The sequence below is a fragment of the Pectinophora gossypiella genome, chromosome 17 (assembly GCF_024362695.1).
Source record: "Pectinophora gossypiella chromosome 17, ilPecGoss1.1, whole genome shotgun sequence".
In the NCBI taxonomy this organism is placed as follows: Eukaryota; Metazoa; Arthropoda; class Insecta; order Lepidoptera; family Gelechiidae; genus Pectinophora; species Pectinophora gossypiella.
In genome coordinates, this window is record NC_065420.1 from 11,573,805 (window position 1) to 11,587,638 (window position 13,834).

A 13,834-nucleotide genomic window follows, 5' to 3' on the forward strand; every position below is an offset into this window, starting at 1 on the left:
ACTTGCCCGGCTAACGCGCGGGTAGTATGAGGCCCAGGTACCCACCACACCTCACCCATAGGGATAGCCGGGGGGCTTTACAGTAACATCTTCATCATACTTCAGGATCTTCAAAGTATGTTGGAACACTCAATACCTTCTAAAAGGTGACCCCTTATTTTGTTGTTCAACAATTTTAATGTCCTTATGACCTTGAACTTGTGTCCTTGAGACCACAAGGACGAAATTGGTGCTGAAACAAATCCAAAAACCCAACTGTACCTGACAGCGACGATCTTCCCGAAAGACATCTCAACCTTCCTCAGCTGCGCGATGAAGATAGCAGCCACCGCCTCATACAACGCCGTGCCGTCCATGTTGATCGTGGCTCCGATGGGGATCACGAACCGAGTGATCCGGGGGTCCAGGCCCATGTCGTCGCAGCAGCCTATCGTGATCGGCATTGTCGCTGAACTGGAAGAAAATGAATGGAAGAATATTATACCAGTGTAAGAGATGGCATGACATTGAGACCACGAAAATTGCAAAGAAGGGAAGTCGAGTCAATGAAGAATCAATCAATAAATGAAAATCGATGAATCGATGATGAGATTGATGAATCTTCCTAACTAACTTCTTATTTGCCAGGGACAAATCAATTGAAATGATACATAAAACTAAATCTCAATTTTTTTTGTATGTGTCGTTGTGCAATAAAGTATTATTGATTGATTTATTTATTGATAAAACTAATCGTACAAAAGGAAAAACCATCAAAATCCGACTTGTCCCTGGAAAATAAGAAGTGAAACTCTTCATTGCCTGCCCCAGTGGAATCTTATAGCAAAAAAATAGATCTTTTACCATAGGATGTCAATTCTTAACAGTCCTATCGAGAACTATTGATAACCAGTGTTCACTGCTGAGTGGTAAAAAACTTTGATTGTATTTAGTTCTCTTATTATTGGTGGTATTAATAAACTAATCACAGCTTCGAGACTGTCCTCAAGATCACGTCAATGTGACAGTTCTTATTTAAAAACATGGACTTGAGCATGATCTTGAGGGCAGTCTCAGCTGAGATTAGTTTATTAATTCCATCCTAAAAAGAAGATCTGGCAAATAGAAAGAAAGATAAAAGTTGCACGAATTTTGCTGGTGCATTTTTTGAATATTTTCCTAAAGTATTAGACTAAAAGTAAAATCCATTCGTACTCCTAGACCATAGGTTCAAGAAGGAATTGTAGCCACCCAAATTACGTATACTTATAGGCAATTTCAAGAGAAACCTATACGTACCTGGAGGCTGTACCAAACGCAGTGGCCATGACTTGTCCCATCTTGGCGATGTACCGACACGGTAGCTTTTTGGTGGTCAATATGAACAGAATGCTGAGGGTCCCGAATCCGTGGAGGAAGAGGCCCAGCAGTACCGTCATGAAGTAAAGGCCCAACCGCCCGATCAGCTCTTGGAAAGATTCTATCTCCATAATCTTCGCCGTTACGAGGAAAAACACGCCGAGCGGTGATATCCTGGAAATATTGAGCAGTGTTCGTTAGTCAGTTCTTCTTCTTCTCTAATGTGAGTTGTGAGGTGGATTACCAACCTCATCAACCCTGGTGTCAGGGTTACTATTGAGCCCCCAAAGGCTCCTGACATGACTCATGTAAGGACTAGTTACTTACATCAGTAAGTAATAACCGGTACCAACCTTCCGAGAGTTAGTTAGTTAATAATTTACACTACCACACCACCAAATGTCATGATTCTATTTGTAAAAATGACAAAGTTTTATACAAACGTTCAAACCCTTTTTTAATCCCTAAGGGCCTTAATTTTATAAAATCCCAACAAATAGTGAGCATCTACGCTACGTTCTAAAAGGAACCCTCATGCAAAATTTGACACTCCTACCACTTGTTGTTTTTGAGATTTTCTGATGAGTGAGTCAAGTCAGTCAGTGACCATTCGCTTTTATATGGAATCAAATAGTAGCAATTTTTACAAAATATTTTATGATTAGGCCAGTCATCATAGGCCTTGAGGCACCCCAGTTAAAATAACAACTCTTATAGTTACTATTATAGCTGTCTGCCCGTAGCCGGCGCGTATTATATCGAGGGCTTTGACCAATAGACATCCGGTTCCCGTCACACTGGCGGTGCTGTTATAGTTAATCATACATAAGCTGTCTGAAGGTACCAATAAACAAATGGCTGCTAGTTATCCTCTTACTTTCGTACAGACCCACAAGATTTCTGGATATAAAACCAGGGAGCCGAAAAAGGCCACATCGAAGCAATTCATCTAGAAAAGATATATTGCTATTTGTTGACATTCTTCTTCTTCTTTCGAGTCGAGATGTTTGCCAGTCCAATATGTTGCCATGGCAACAGGACGGATGGAAGCGCTCATCAGGACATTGCGCACTTATTGTCATATACCAAATAGCAATATTGCTTTTCTAGATGAATTGCTTCGATGTGGCCTTTTTAACCCACAGCTCACCAAATAACCCATCCAGTGATGATCATCATGGCTTCGGAGAGGCAGTGGAAGAAGTTCTGCAGCGGGCGACTCTTCTCGCCCATCTTGCCCAGGGTGATGCCCAGGACGATGCTGAAGCACACCAGCCCCAACACGTTGCTGCCGCTCTGGTAGTCGCCCTCGATCTTGTACGTGTCCAGGTGACCTGGAATTGGCGAAAGAAAAAAAAAGAACTTATTTATTATAAAAGGACGTACACACAATAACAATACAAAACATTATACTCAAAACTTACACTTTACAGAAAAAAGAAACAAATGAAATTAGTGAGTGACGATTTTGTTGATGAAAATGTTGAGAAGTACTAATTAATATTCTGAATGCGTAAGTATCTGTCTGTACGCCACCTATTCGCGTCTAAAATCGGATACTTGCCATGGATGAACTTGAAAGGGAGTTAGCACTCACAGCGATAACTGACACAGTCGCGAACAGACATCTAGTTATAATTACTGTAAAGCAAATACTGCTTTACGTTGGGTAATACCGACGAGTGATCTGCGAGATAACTAAATACGCATTCCTCTCACCTTTGATGGCTTTGGTGTCATTTTTGTCGTAAATGAGCTTCGTCCGGTACGTGGCGATGGTAGCCTGCGCGATATTCTCCGGAAATACATTCCTGGAAACAACACAAATTATACCTATTTAAAACAATAGGCTACTTTCCAACTAGTCAAATCAGTTAGGTACTCTTTACTAAACGTCAAAACTTGTTGAGGAGCTCGGTGGCGCAGAGGTTAACGCGCTCGGTCTGCGATTGTTGAAGTTAAGCAACTTTCGCAAAGGCCGGTCATAGAATGGGTGACCACAAAAAAAAAGGTTTCATCTCGAGCTTCTCCGTGCTTCGGAAGGCACGTTAAGCCGTTGGTCCCGGCTGCATTAGCAGTCGTTAATAACCATCAATCCGCACTGGGCCCGCGTGGTGGTTTAAGGCCCGATCTCCCTATCCATCCATAGGGAAGGCCCGTGCCCCAGCAGTGGGGACGTTAATGGGCTGGTGATGATGAAACGTCAAAACACGAAATTACTATGGAATTTGTATGAATTAGCACACTGTGACGTCATAGCGTGTACAACGTCAGCATTATCCCGTTTTTTTACAGGGTCCGCTTACCTAATCTGAAGATTTGACAGGTCCGGTTTTTTACAAGCGACTGCCTGTCTGACCTTTCAACCCGCGACGGAAAAACTAGCCCAATAGAGTCTCATACCTCCGAAAATGCATTTCTCGGGAATGTGGGTTTCCTCACGATGTTTTTCCTGTGATGTTTTGAAGCGTGTACGTCGTGATGCCACATTATAGTCAGGTGGTATTGTGCCCAATGGAAACCATCGACATCATCATTTGCCTGCCTTTGTCCCACTCTAAGAAGGGTCGGCACAACAGGGGGGTTAAAATGGCCACATCGAAGCAATTCATCTAAAAAAGCAATATTGCTATTTGACATTTGTTTGCATTGCGCACTTACATATGCGCAAATGTCAAATTGCAATATTGCTTTTTCTGCAATATTGGTCTCAGTACTCACACCCTTCACACACATATCAATGAACACAATCTATTCGCTCTTTCTTGGGTCCTCTACCCCTAATCCATCCACATTCATACTCATCAGTTTCAATCAATCAATCAATAATACTTTATTGCACAACGACATATATAAAGGACATAAACATACGAATAAAAACATAAGTACAATAGGCGGCCTTATTGCTAAATAGCAATTTCTGCCAGGCAACCTTAGGGTGAAAGAAGTTAATGCATTGGAGCACGGGCAGTTTCCTCGTATGCCTTTCATCTCTCCTCATCACATGTTCATATTACTTACACAAAGAAAAAAAATGTAACCGCAACCCAACTGCAGGTATTATTATTTGAGAGTTGTGAGGGCCGGACTGAATACAGCCCGCGAGATCATGCGACCTTGACAGATCTATTGTGACCTAAATCCCTACATTTAAATATCCTCCTCTAGACCGATCCGTTCGAAGGGATCCAACGTATGGTGGTATGGTGACAAAATAAAATGATGACCAAAGGAAGTAATTATAAAATGTCGAAGGTCACTTTTCCGTCATCTTTTCACGGCACAAAGGCCCCGATGATATCCTTCGATGATACTTCCTTTAATAAGTATGTAAGTATACAAAATAGTATGCGTAAGTATATGATTATAATATTTATCTATAGTAAGCAAAGTTTAATTAAGTCAATAAATAAAAAAAAAGTGTGTGTCTGTTTGTTTTACCGTCTTTCACGACAAAACGGAGCGATGACTCGACGTGATTATTTAAATAGATATGGCTACTTTTTGTCTCTTTCTAACCCCCCCCCCCCCCCCCTTCACTAAAATGGGAGATGGAAGTTTGTATGGAGCGAACCGTAATTTTTTTGGATATCTGCTCCCAATCCCTTCAAAAAGGGGGTGAATTTATATACAAATACAAATCGTTATTGGGAACGTAAGCTACATGTCATTGGTACGTACATTAATTAAGTGTATACATTATTATAGGAAAGAAATTTATTAAAGTCATAAAATATGTTCTTAAATAACCACTCTTTTATGAGCTTTTATATGGGACTTTTCCCAGTTTTCAAGGCAGGCAGCTAAATTTGATACATTAGGAAAGGGGAACCGTGTTACCCCGAATTTAACGCAAGCGTAGCCGCGGGCAAAAGCTAGTATGATATTATTTTAATCCCATTGGAGGATTAATCCTTTATGCGATCACAAACGATCATAGACCGTGAATGACTGAAGGCCGGAGCCTTCCGGTGCATTATTATGTGTTATTATTATACTGTATAACATTTCAAACTATGATGATTTAGTCAATCTAGTCATTCAACTTATATTTTATGTTACAGAGCAAGCAAAATTCTAAAAAATTACGAATTTGCTGCAGACCGCAGCAAATTGAGGGTCACGTCATTATAAATGGATCTAGTTTTGTGATTATTATAATATTTAAAATGTACGTAATATCTACATCCCGGAAAACACAGGTTAGTTTTAATACCAGTCAAATGTTATTAGTTTTTATTGTAAATATCAATATAACAATACGTCACAAATACAAACTTAAAAACTAGTCATTAAATAACCCGCCCCTCACTGTTCCCGGAGCAAAGGTGCCAGTCAAATTAAATATAGGTACTTACGTCTATTTATACCTGAACTCCCGTCATCCCAAATAGAATGAGCATAGTTAGTAATCAAGACAATTTGCAAACAATCAGAATACGAAATTCTATAGGTGCGTTCTGACTGGTGAGTGGTGAAGTTACGAGGAGTAATCTGCCCTGAAAAAGGTCGGCATCTCGCTAATATGCAACCGTTTTGTCGTGTGCTGTCAACTTAACAACACTTTATAATTCTGTCGGGTTATTAGTCAATATAAGAAAATTGACGTGTGTTCCATAAATTTGATGCCAGTCGATTACCCGTCCCTTTCCTTTTCGGCGCAAAAGAAAATGACAGGTATAACTTAAAATATACAGGGTGTTAGTGACATCGTAACGAAAACTTTGAGGGATGATTCAGGCCATGATTCTGAGTTGATATCAAGTAGAATTTTCCGTCGCAAAAGTATGGAACGGAAAATAATTTAAATAAGCTCTAAAATTTTCATGACTTCTCCGACAGGAAATTCCACTTGATATCGACTCAGAATCATGGTCTGAATCATCCCCTTCAGTATTCGTTACAGTGTCACTAACACCCATACCTACTTGTATGGCTACTGTATGTACTTGTATGGGGTGTAAGTGACATCGTAACGAATACTGAGAGGGATGATTCAGCTGATTATTCTGAGTTAATATCAAGTGGAATTTTCCATCGCAAAAGTATAGAATTGAAAATAATTTTATAAAACTAAAAAAATAACATGAATTTTGCGACGGAAAATTCCACTTGATATTAACTCAGAATCATGGTCTGAATCATCCCTCTGAGTATTCGTTACGATGTCACTAACACCCTGTATAGTGTGTAATGGAATCGGCACCAAAGGTTTTAAAATGGCCACATCGAAGCAATTCATCTAAGAAAGCAATATTGCTATTTAACATTTGTTTGCATTGCGCACTTGCTTTTATATGCGCAAATGTCAAACTGCAATATTGTTGTTTTCTTAGATGAATTGCTTCGATGTAGCCATTTTTGCGACAGAAAATTCTACTTGATATTAACTCAGAATCATGGTCTGAATCATCCCCCTCAGTTTTCGTTACGATGTCACTAACACCCTGTATGTATAGAGTATTTATTATATTAACTTTTTATATTATATTTTTTTATATTAAATATATTAACTTTAGTTTAAGTACTTTTATTAATTTCTTGTTGTATCATCCCGCGTCCAAGTTTATTAATACGTAGTTTGTTTCCTGGTAGTAGTTGCCTGGAAGAAATTGTTCTACAGCAATAAGGCCGCCCAAGTTCTACTGTATTCATGTGTTATGTATGTCTGTTTGTTAATATTAAGTTCTGTGCAATAAAATTAAATTGATTAGAATTCATGTTTGGATCATAAATGATTATCACGTGCTCAGCGGTGAAGGAAAACATCGTGAGGAAACCCACATTCCCGAGAGATGTATTTTCGGAGGTTTGTGACCTAACCTGTATTGGGCTGGTTTTCCCTCAACGGGTTGGAAGGTCAGACAAGCAATCGCTTTTGTTAAAAAACCGGACCTGTCAAATCGTCAGGTTAGGTAAGCGGACCCTGTGAAAAACGCTTTGACTTTCAGGTTTTTTTCTGGAATTTACTTTTGCCTCTTCACGGCTTTTTAGCATATGAGGGCTGTAATGTCTAACATGTCGAGCATTCGTAAACACTGCTACAGTAGTAGTAGTACTGTCATGAGCAATGTCATGTACCTACCCACTTAAAACCCTGTCGCACTATCATATTTGACATTTAATGAGACTTACGGTGAGGAGCTCGGTGGCACAGCGGTAGACGCGCTCGGTCTGCGATTGTTGAAGTTAAGCAACTTTCGCAAAGTCCGGTCATAGGATGGGTGACCACAAAAAAAGTTTTAATCTCGTTTCGGAAGGCACGTTAAGCCGTTGGCCCCGGCTGCATTAGCAGTCGTTAATAACCATCAATCCCCACTGGGCCCGCGTGATGGTTTAAGGCCCGATCTCCCTATCCATCCATAGGGAAGGCCCGTGCCCCAGCAGTGGAGTCGTTAACGGGCTGATGGTGATGACGAGACTTACAGTTTAATTTGTCAAAAAAGTGAATGTGACAAGGTTTCAGAGTGTATACATATTAGTACTCGTGACCGTACGTTCGTAGTGGCATTGTGTCGCGAACATCCTCGCTGCGATCCCGAATTATTCAATTACCTCCGGTTGATAACCGAGTTACTGGCATTATACGACACATACACACACTGCACTAGAAAAATAACCATCTCTCATCAAAACCGTCTTATACAGAGTGTTAGTGACATCGTAACGAAAACTTCGATGAATGATTCAGCCCATGATTCTGAGTTGATATCAAGTGGAATTTTCCATCAAATCAAATGCATTTATTGTATAACTATAGGTAAACAAATAGCAGGACTTATGCTAATAGTATGACATTCTCTATAGTTTACCTTTTCAGGTGTACAATATTTATTAACATAGAAATAGTTATTAGTTAATTATATTATATAATAATTCTAAATTAAAATATATGTCGCCCCCTTTTTAGATATTGATAATAGCCTTGGGTTCAAGTCTAAAAACGTTGGGTTGAGCAACAAAGTTAAAACTAGAGTAATTAGGTTATACCTTGCATTACATGGTATGGAATCATGAATCGACTGTTATTGCATTAACAAGATATTTACTCTCACATGTTTATTGCCATCGGTCAGGCCGGACAATACAGTCGACTCGCTCCGGTCTGAGTAATCGCATATACCCGGGTGCCTTACTAATGTGATACAGGTGGCCTTGCCGCTAAGTCTCGCTCTTCCTGTTCACCCTAGATCACAAGCTTCTGGTCGTACAGCTAGCCTTGATCAATATCTGGCACCCGCCGGACAGGGGACCTTTGGTCCCCCGGGAACCTCCACCTTCCCCATAGTTCCGCCACGGTTTCTCCAACTAATAGCCTACTGTCGCTAGGGGCGAGAGATACTCGCTCCCGTCCAATTTCTACGCCCCCATGTCTAAGACACTACTCAAAGTACATTGTACTAGCGTTTTATTGGACACCATTTATGGAAATTTACTGCTACGATAATACAGTCTCATCATATTTCCACACCATATGAATACCAGTCGACACATCACATATATAGTATAAAAAGGACTTACAAGAGGTAGCTGACTCACCCTCTCCAGGTCCTCGCCTTTTGCCTCTCTGGGCTGCAGTTTTTAACTAGCCGTCAATTTGCTAACGACTGACAGTTGGCGCCAAAAGACTCACCTTCTAAGTGGACGTATTTTTACATGGCAACTCGCGCTGTGCGCGACACTCCCGGCAGCAAGGAGAGTTATTGCAGCAGGGTGAAGAGATGCTTGGTCCACTCCAGGATCTTCTCCCGGGCTCGCACAGCAGCACCTCGTTTCTCTCTTCCTCTTGTGTCCATGGGGACATCAACAGGAGCAACCACCCCTGCTCGATCATCAACTGACGTACTTGGCTCAATGATCATCTCATATTTATTGCTCATGTTATCGCCCCCCATAAGGTGATAGTCACTGCTTTGAATTTCATCCGAATTTACGTCGGAGGCATGTACGGGACTGTTTACGCGGCTTACTTGTTCGATCACGTCAGGTACCGGAGCTTCATATCTATTTTTAGATTCCAAATTTGCTTCCGGCTCTGGTTTATCACCTTCCTCACTATCAGCCTCAAGAGGATAAAGATGACCGAGAGACCTGGAAAAAATAGAGTCGTCGACTTTGACTTTAGCGACTCTACATTCGCCATCAGCGCCCTTGATCAACTCTACGATTTTACCAACTTTCCAGTTGTCTCTGTTCTTACTGTTTTCCTTTAACTGAACATAGTCTCCATGGTGAGGTACCCGCTGTGATTTAATTCTAGGCTGCTTCGGATCCTGGCGATATCTCTCCCTTAGGCTTGCTAGGTATTGATTTACAAACATAAGTTTGAATTCCTCTAGGATCTTAAGGCCTCTTTTCCAGCTTGTAATTAGGTCGACTTTCAGTTGCGTGCCATTAGCCGGTATTTCCACGGCAGCTGAATCTACGGTCAAGCATTTACCGAAGCTTAAGAAGTCAGAAGGGCTCAGTATATGTTCTAACTCAGGTCCAACTTTCGTTAAAGGTCTTGCATTTACCACATTTTCCACCTCTTTGATGATAGTGAGCAGTTGACTATCATTGAGTAAATGTTTGTCTAATGTACGCTTCAGACAGTGTTTCACTAAGCCCACCATGCGTTCATAAAATCCTCCATGCCATGGAGCAAGCTGAGGGATGAATTTCCACTCGATACAATTCTTGATGCAAAATGGTTGTTTCATTACTTCACTGGTTAGCCTGAAATAGGTGGCGTTGTCCGAGTATATTTTCTTCGGCGTGTTTTTGGCTGCTGCGAACCGCCTAATGGCTAGAAGACATTCTTCTGCTGTTAGGTCTTTGACCACCTCTAAATGGATGGCTCGCACTGTCAAGCAGGTAAATAAGGCCACCCATCTTTTCACCTTGTTGTTCGAGGAGTCCAGTACATACAACGGGCCAAAGTAGTCTGCACCGGTATATGTAAAGGGAGTATTGTACGTCACCCTTTCCGCAGGCAGTGGTGGTGCAGGTGGAAGGTTGTAAGGCCCACCTCCATGTTTTATGCATCTTGAACATTGTTTAATGACCTTCAACACCTGGGTCTTCCCTTGTGGTATCCAATATTTCTTTCGAAGAATGCTGAGTGTGTGAGGGGCTCCAACGTGATAATTACTTTCATGAGCTTCCTTGATTATCATCCTCGTGAGCTCTGCGTCTTTAGGCAAAAGTATGGGATGCTTCATGTCATAGCTCCACGTTGTATTACCCATTCGACCCCTTGTTCTAAGTATACCATCAACATCCACAAATAATTCCAAGTTTCTGACTAAATGAGTCCTTTTTCCCTCTAACTCTTCAGCAAAACATTCACTTTGCAATTTTTTAATTTTTGACATGAGTTCATTTGTTGCCTCAACTTCTTGTGGTGGTGCATCTAGTTCAGTCAAGTCCTGGTTGGGTTGTTCTTGTTCAGAGCTTTTCGTTGTATCTATTATTTGCTCACCTGGACTCTGAACTAGACCCTCCCCAACAGAGAGAAGAGTGTTGTGATGGCTGTCATAAAGACGGTCTTTAGGCCAGTAGCTTTCGTCTAACTTCAAGAACTCTGGGCCATTGAACCACAACTCCTTTTTGTGTTCCCAGTTTTCTGGTCGCGTAGCGAGATCAGCAGGGTTCGATTTGGTATTTATATAGTACCATACTGCTTCTGGTAAATTCTTTTTGACCTCCTCGACTCTATTTGACACAAACGGTGGGAGCAGTTTATCTGACCGCATCCAGCTAAGTACGACAAGGCTGTCTGTCCATAAAAATTCCTTGTGTATGTGTACGCCTATGTTTACCTTCACATACTTCAACAACCTGCTCATAATCAAGAACCCAAGTAGCTCCAGTCTTGGAATATTCACACACTTTTCTTTCTTGTCTTTACTTTGTGCCACATGCGACTTCGCCATCACGAAAGATACTGAACTTCCTCCTATTCTTATTACTTTCAAGTACACTACCGCAGCAAACGAATCTTTTGATGCATCTGAAAATCCATGTAGTTCATATATCGCGGATGCGTCTGATGGTATAGCTCCGAGATGTCTAGAAACTTTTACCGTCGTGATGTCCTTGAGCTTGACCAGGATTTGCTTCAGTGATTGTGTAATATCTTCAGGTAATATGCTGTCCCATTTACATTTTTGCTCACAAATCTTCTGAAAGAGTAATTTCATGGGAAGCACAAGTGGACACACGAACCCACATGGATCATAGATTCTGGCTAAAGCTCGTAAAACTTTCCTTTTTGTATCTATTGAGTCTTGAGTCAGGTGGCTCTCAGTCCAGTTTAATTTTAGCTTGTCACTGTCTATGTCCCATGCTAGACCAAGAACTTTCACTTCCATCGACTGATTGTATTGATGTATAGATGGAGTAGATTCTAAAAACTCTTTGCTGTTTGAAGTCCAGTCCCTGATGTTCATCGATAGCTGATTGAAAGAAGTTCTTACTTTTTTGTAGATCTCCATGGCCTCCTCCAGTGTGTCGGCTCCTGTGACCAAATTATCCACATAACATTTATCAGCCACTGACCTTATTATCTCGTCATCTGATTGAATCATGTGGTGTTTTATTGTGGCTGTGAGTAGGAAAGGGCTTCCTATTATTCCGAAGGGTATTCTACAGAACCGAAAGCATACCAGGTTATCGCCAGTTGGTTCTTCATTCGCATCTTTTACCCACAGAAATCGTGTGACATCCCTGTCATCTTTATGCAATCCCACTTGTAAGAAAGCCTTTTCTACGTCAGCAGTAATGCCTATCTTCCTGGTTCGAAATTTGAGAAGAAGTGCTGTTAGATCTTCTAGCATATAAGGACCACTATATAGACACTCATTTAAGCTTTTGTGTCCAGGTATTTTTGCTGATGCATCATAAACAATTCTTCCTCGTTTGCCCTTTTGCCTTATTATGTGATGGGGCAGATAGTGCACAGACCGGTTCGTGTCACCATTATCAAATGATGGTACAGCTTCTATAATTCCCAAATCTAATTGCTCTTTCAAGATATTGTTGTATTCCCTCAGGGAGTCTTCGTCTAGCCTTCTCATAAGACTCTTCAATCTCCCCAAGGCCAAGCCAAAATTTGATGGCAAGTCTGGTGGATATTGGATCCAAGGCCATTTGACCTCATATCTACCATTTTTATATTGCACTGTCTCATTAAACTTTTGTACAGCTTCTTCATGACGAGTGGCTTTTGGAGAGTCCGTAATCCCAATATTTTCCAGCGACCATAAGAATCGGATGTCAATATTCCTTAACGGCAAGTCCGGCTCAGTGAAGTATGGGCAACTGGGTGTGTGACACTGACAGTAAGTATTTATAGACAAAATATTATCATTATCATATGAACTGACATTTCCGGAAAGAACATATCCAAAGTCGGTATCTATCAGATATAAATTCTCAGACATCTTGATTTTTCTTTCCCGCATGAATGAACTATAGAAATCATTACCGATGAGAAGGTCTATGCCCTCACCAGCTGATTCATCATCTGCAAATATATCAACTCGACTATCATTGACTGTAGCTATTGGAACCCGATCTGTGATGTGAGGCACTATGTTTACATTTATCTTTTGACTTATCCCTCGTTTGGTGTCTACTATTATTTCAGAAGATGGGCTAGATGTCTCATGAGGGGTTGATGCTCCAAAGGTATATATCAGCAAGAGATCAGTATTGACGGTTTGCAGCTTAAGTACATCTGCAAGTTTCTTTGTCACATAACTTCTTTGGCTGCCACTGTCTAGAAGAATCCTGCCGACCTTGCTGCTACCTTCTACATCATTAGTGCCTCTGATCTTTGCCACTGCTGTCTTTTATTTCCGGGCACAGCATTTGGAAATGAGGTCCTTTACAACGGAAACAACTTATCTTGCGTTTGCAATCTTCAGACTTATGGTTTCGCCGTAAACATTTTAAACAACGTCCTTGTAATTTCCTTTTTCGGGCTTCCACGGTATTAACTCGCTTACAGTCAGCACTGACATGATTCGAAAGTTGACAGAAGAGGCAAGGCCTTTTGGATTTTTTAGCCTTATGTCCATAGTTGATAGGTTGTCCCTTTCTCTTGTGTTGATTCATGAGAAATTCAGTTTTTTGTTTTGGCATAGTATTCTCTGCACGTACATGTAGAGCTTCGGTAGTGGAGCCAGGATTGTTAAATGAGACCTGAGAATCTGCCAGCACCGCAACAGATTTTTCCATGGCAGTAATAATCTTGTGCAAACCAGCCCTGATGTCAGTCATTGAATTGTCAGTGCCAATAAGATGTAGTTCATGGACCACACGGTCAGGAAACTTCCGCAATACCATAGCTCGAAGATGATTTCCGTTTGATGGCTCTCCCAGTGTTTCTAGTACTCTAATGTTTCTTTCAATCTCATTGAGGGTTGTCCGACAACTTTTACTATCATCTGTGGCCCTTTTAAGATTGCACAACTCCGTGTAGTGAGCATCTACAATGGTATCCTTAGAT

General features: G+C 41.0%; 1 protein-coding gene across 2 annotated transcripts in view; it reads right to left on the minus strand.

The window, feature by feature from the left end:
• The window catches only part of LOC126374181 (excitatory amino acid transporter 3-like), a 44,002-nt gene that overhangs the window by 5,284 nt on the left and 24,884 nt on the right, over positions 1-13,834 (minus strand). For both annotated transcript variants that reach the window (XM_050020673.1, XM_050020672.1), the window contains 4 exons: positions 3,058-3,149; positions 2,489-2,672; positions 1,279-1,512; positions 262-453 (listed from right to left, as the gene is read on the minus strand). In XM_050020673.1, coding sequence (XP_049876630.1) covers positions 262-453; positions 1,279-1,512; positions 2,489-2,672; positions 3,058-3,149 — 702 coding nt within the window. The remainder of the gene's footprint in view (positions 1-261; positions 454-1,278; positions 1,513-2,488; positions 2,673-3,057; positions 3,150-13,834) is intronic.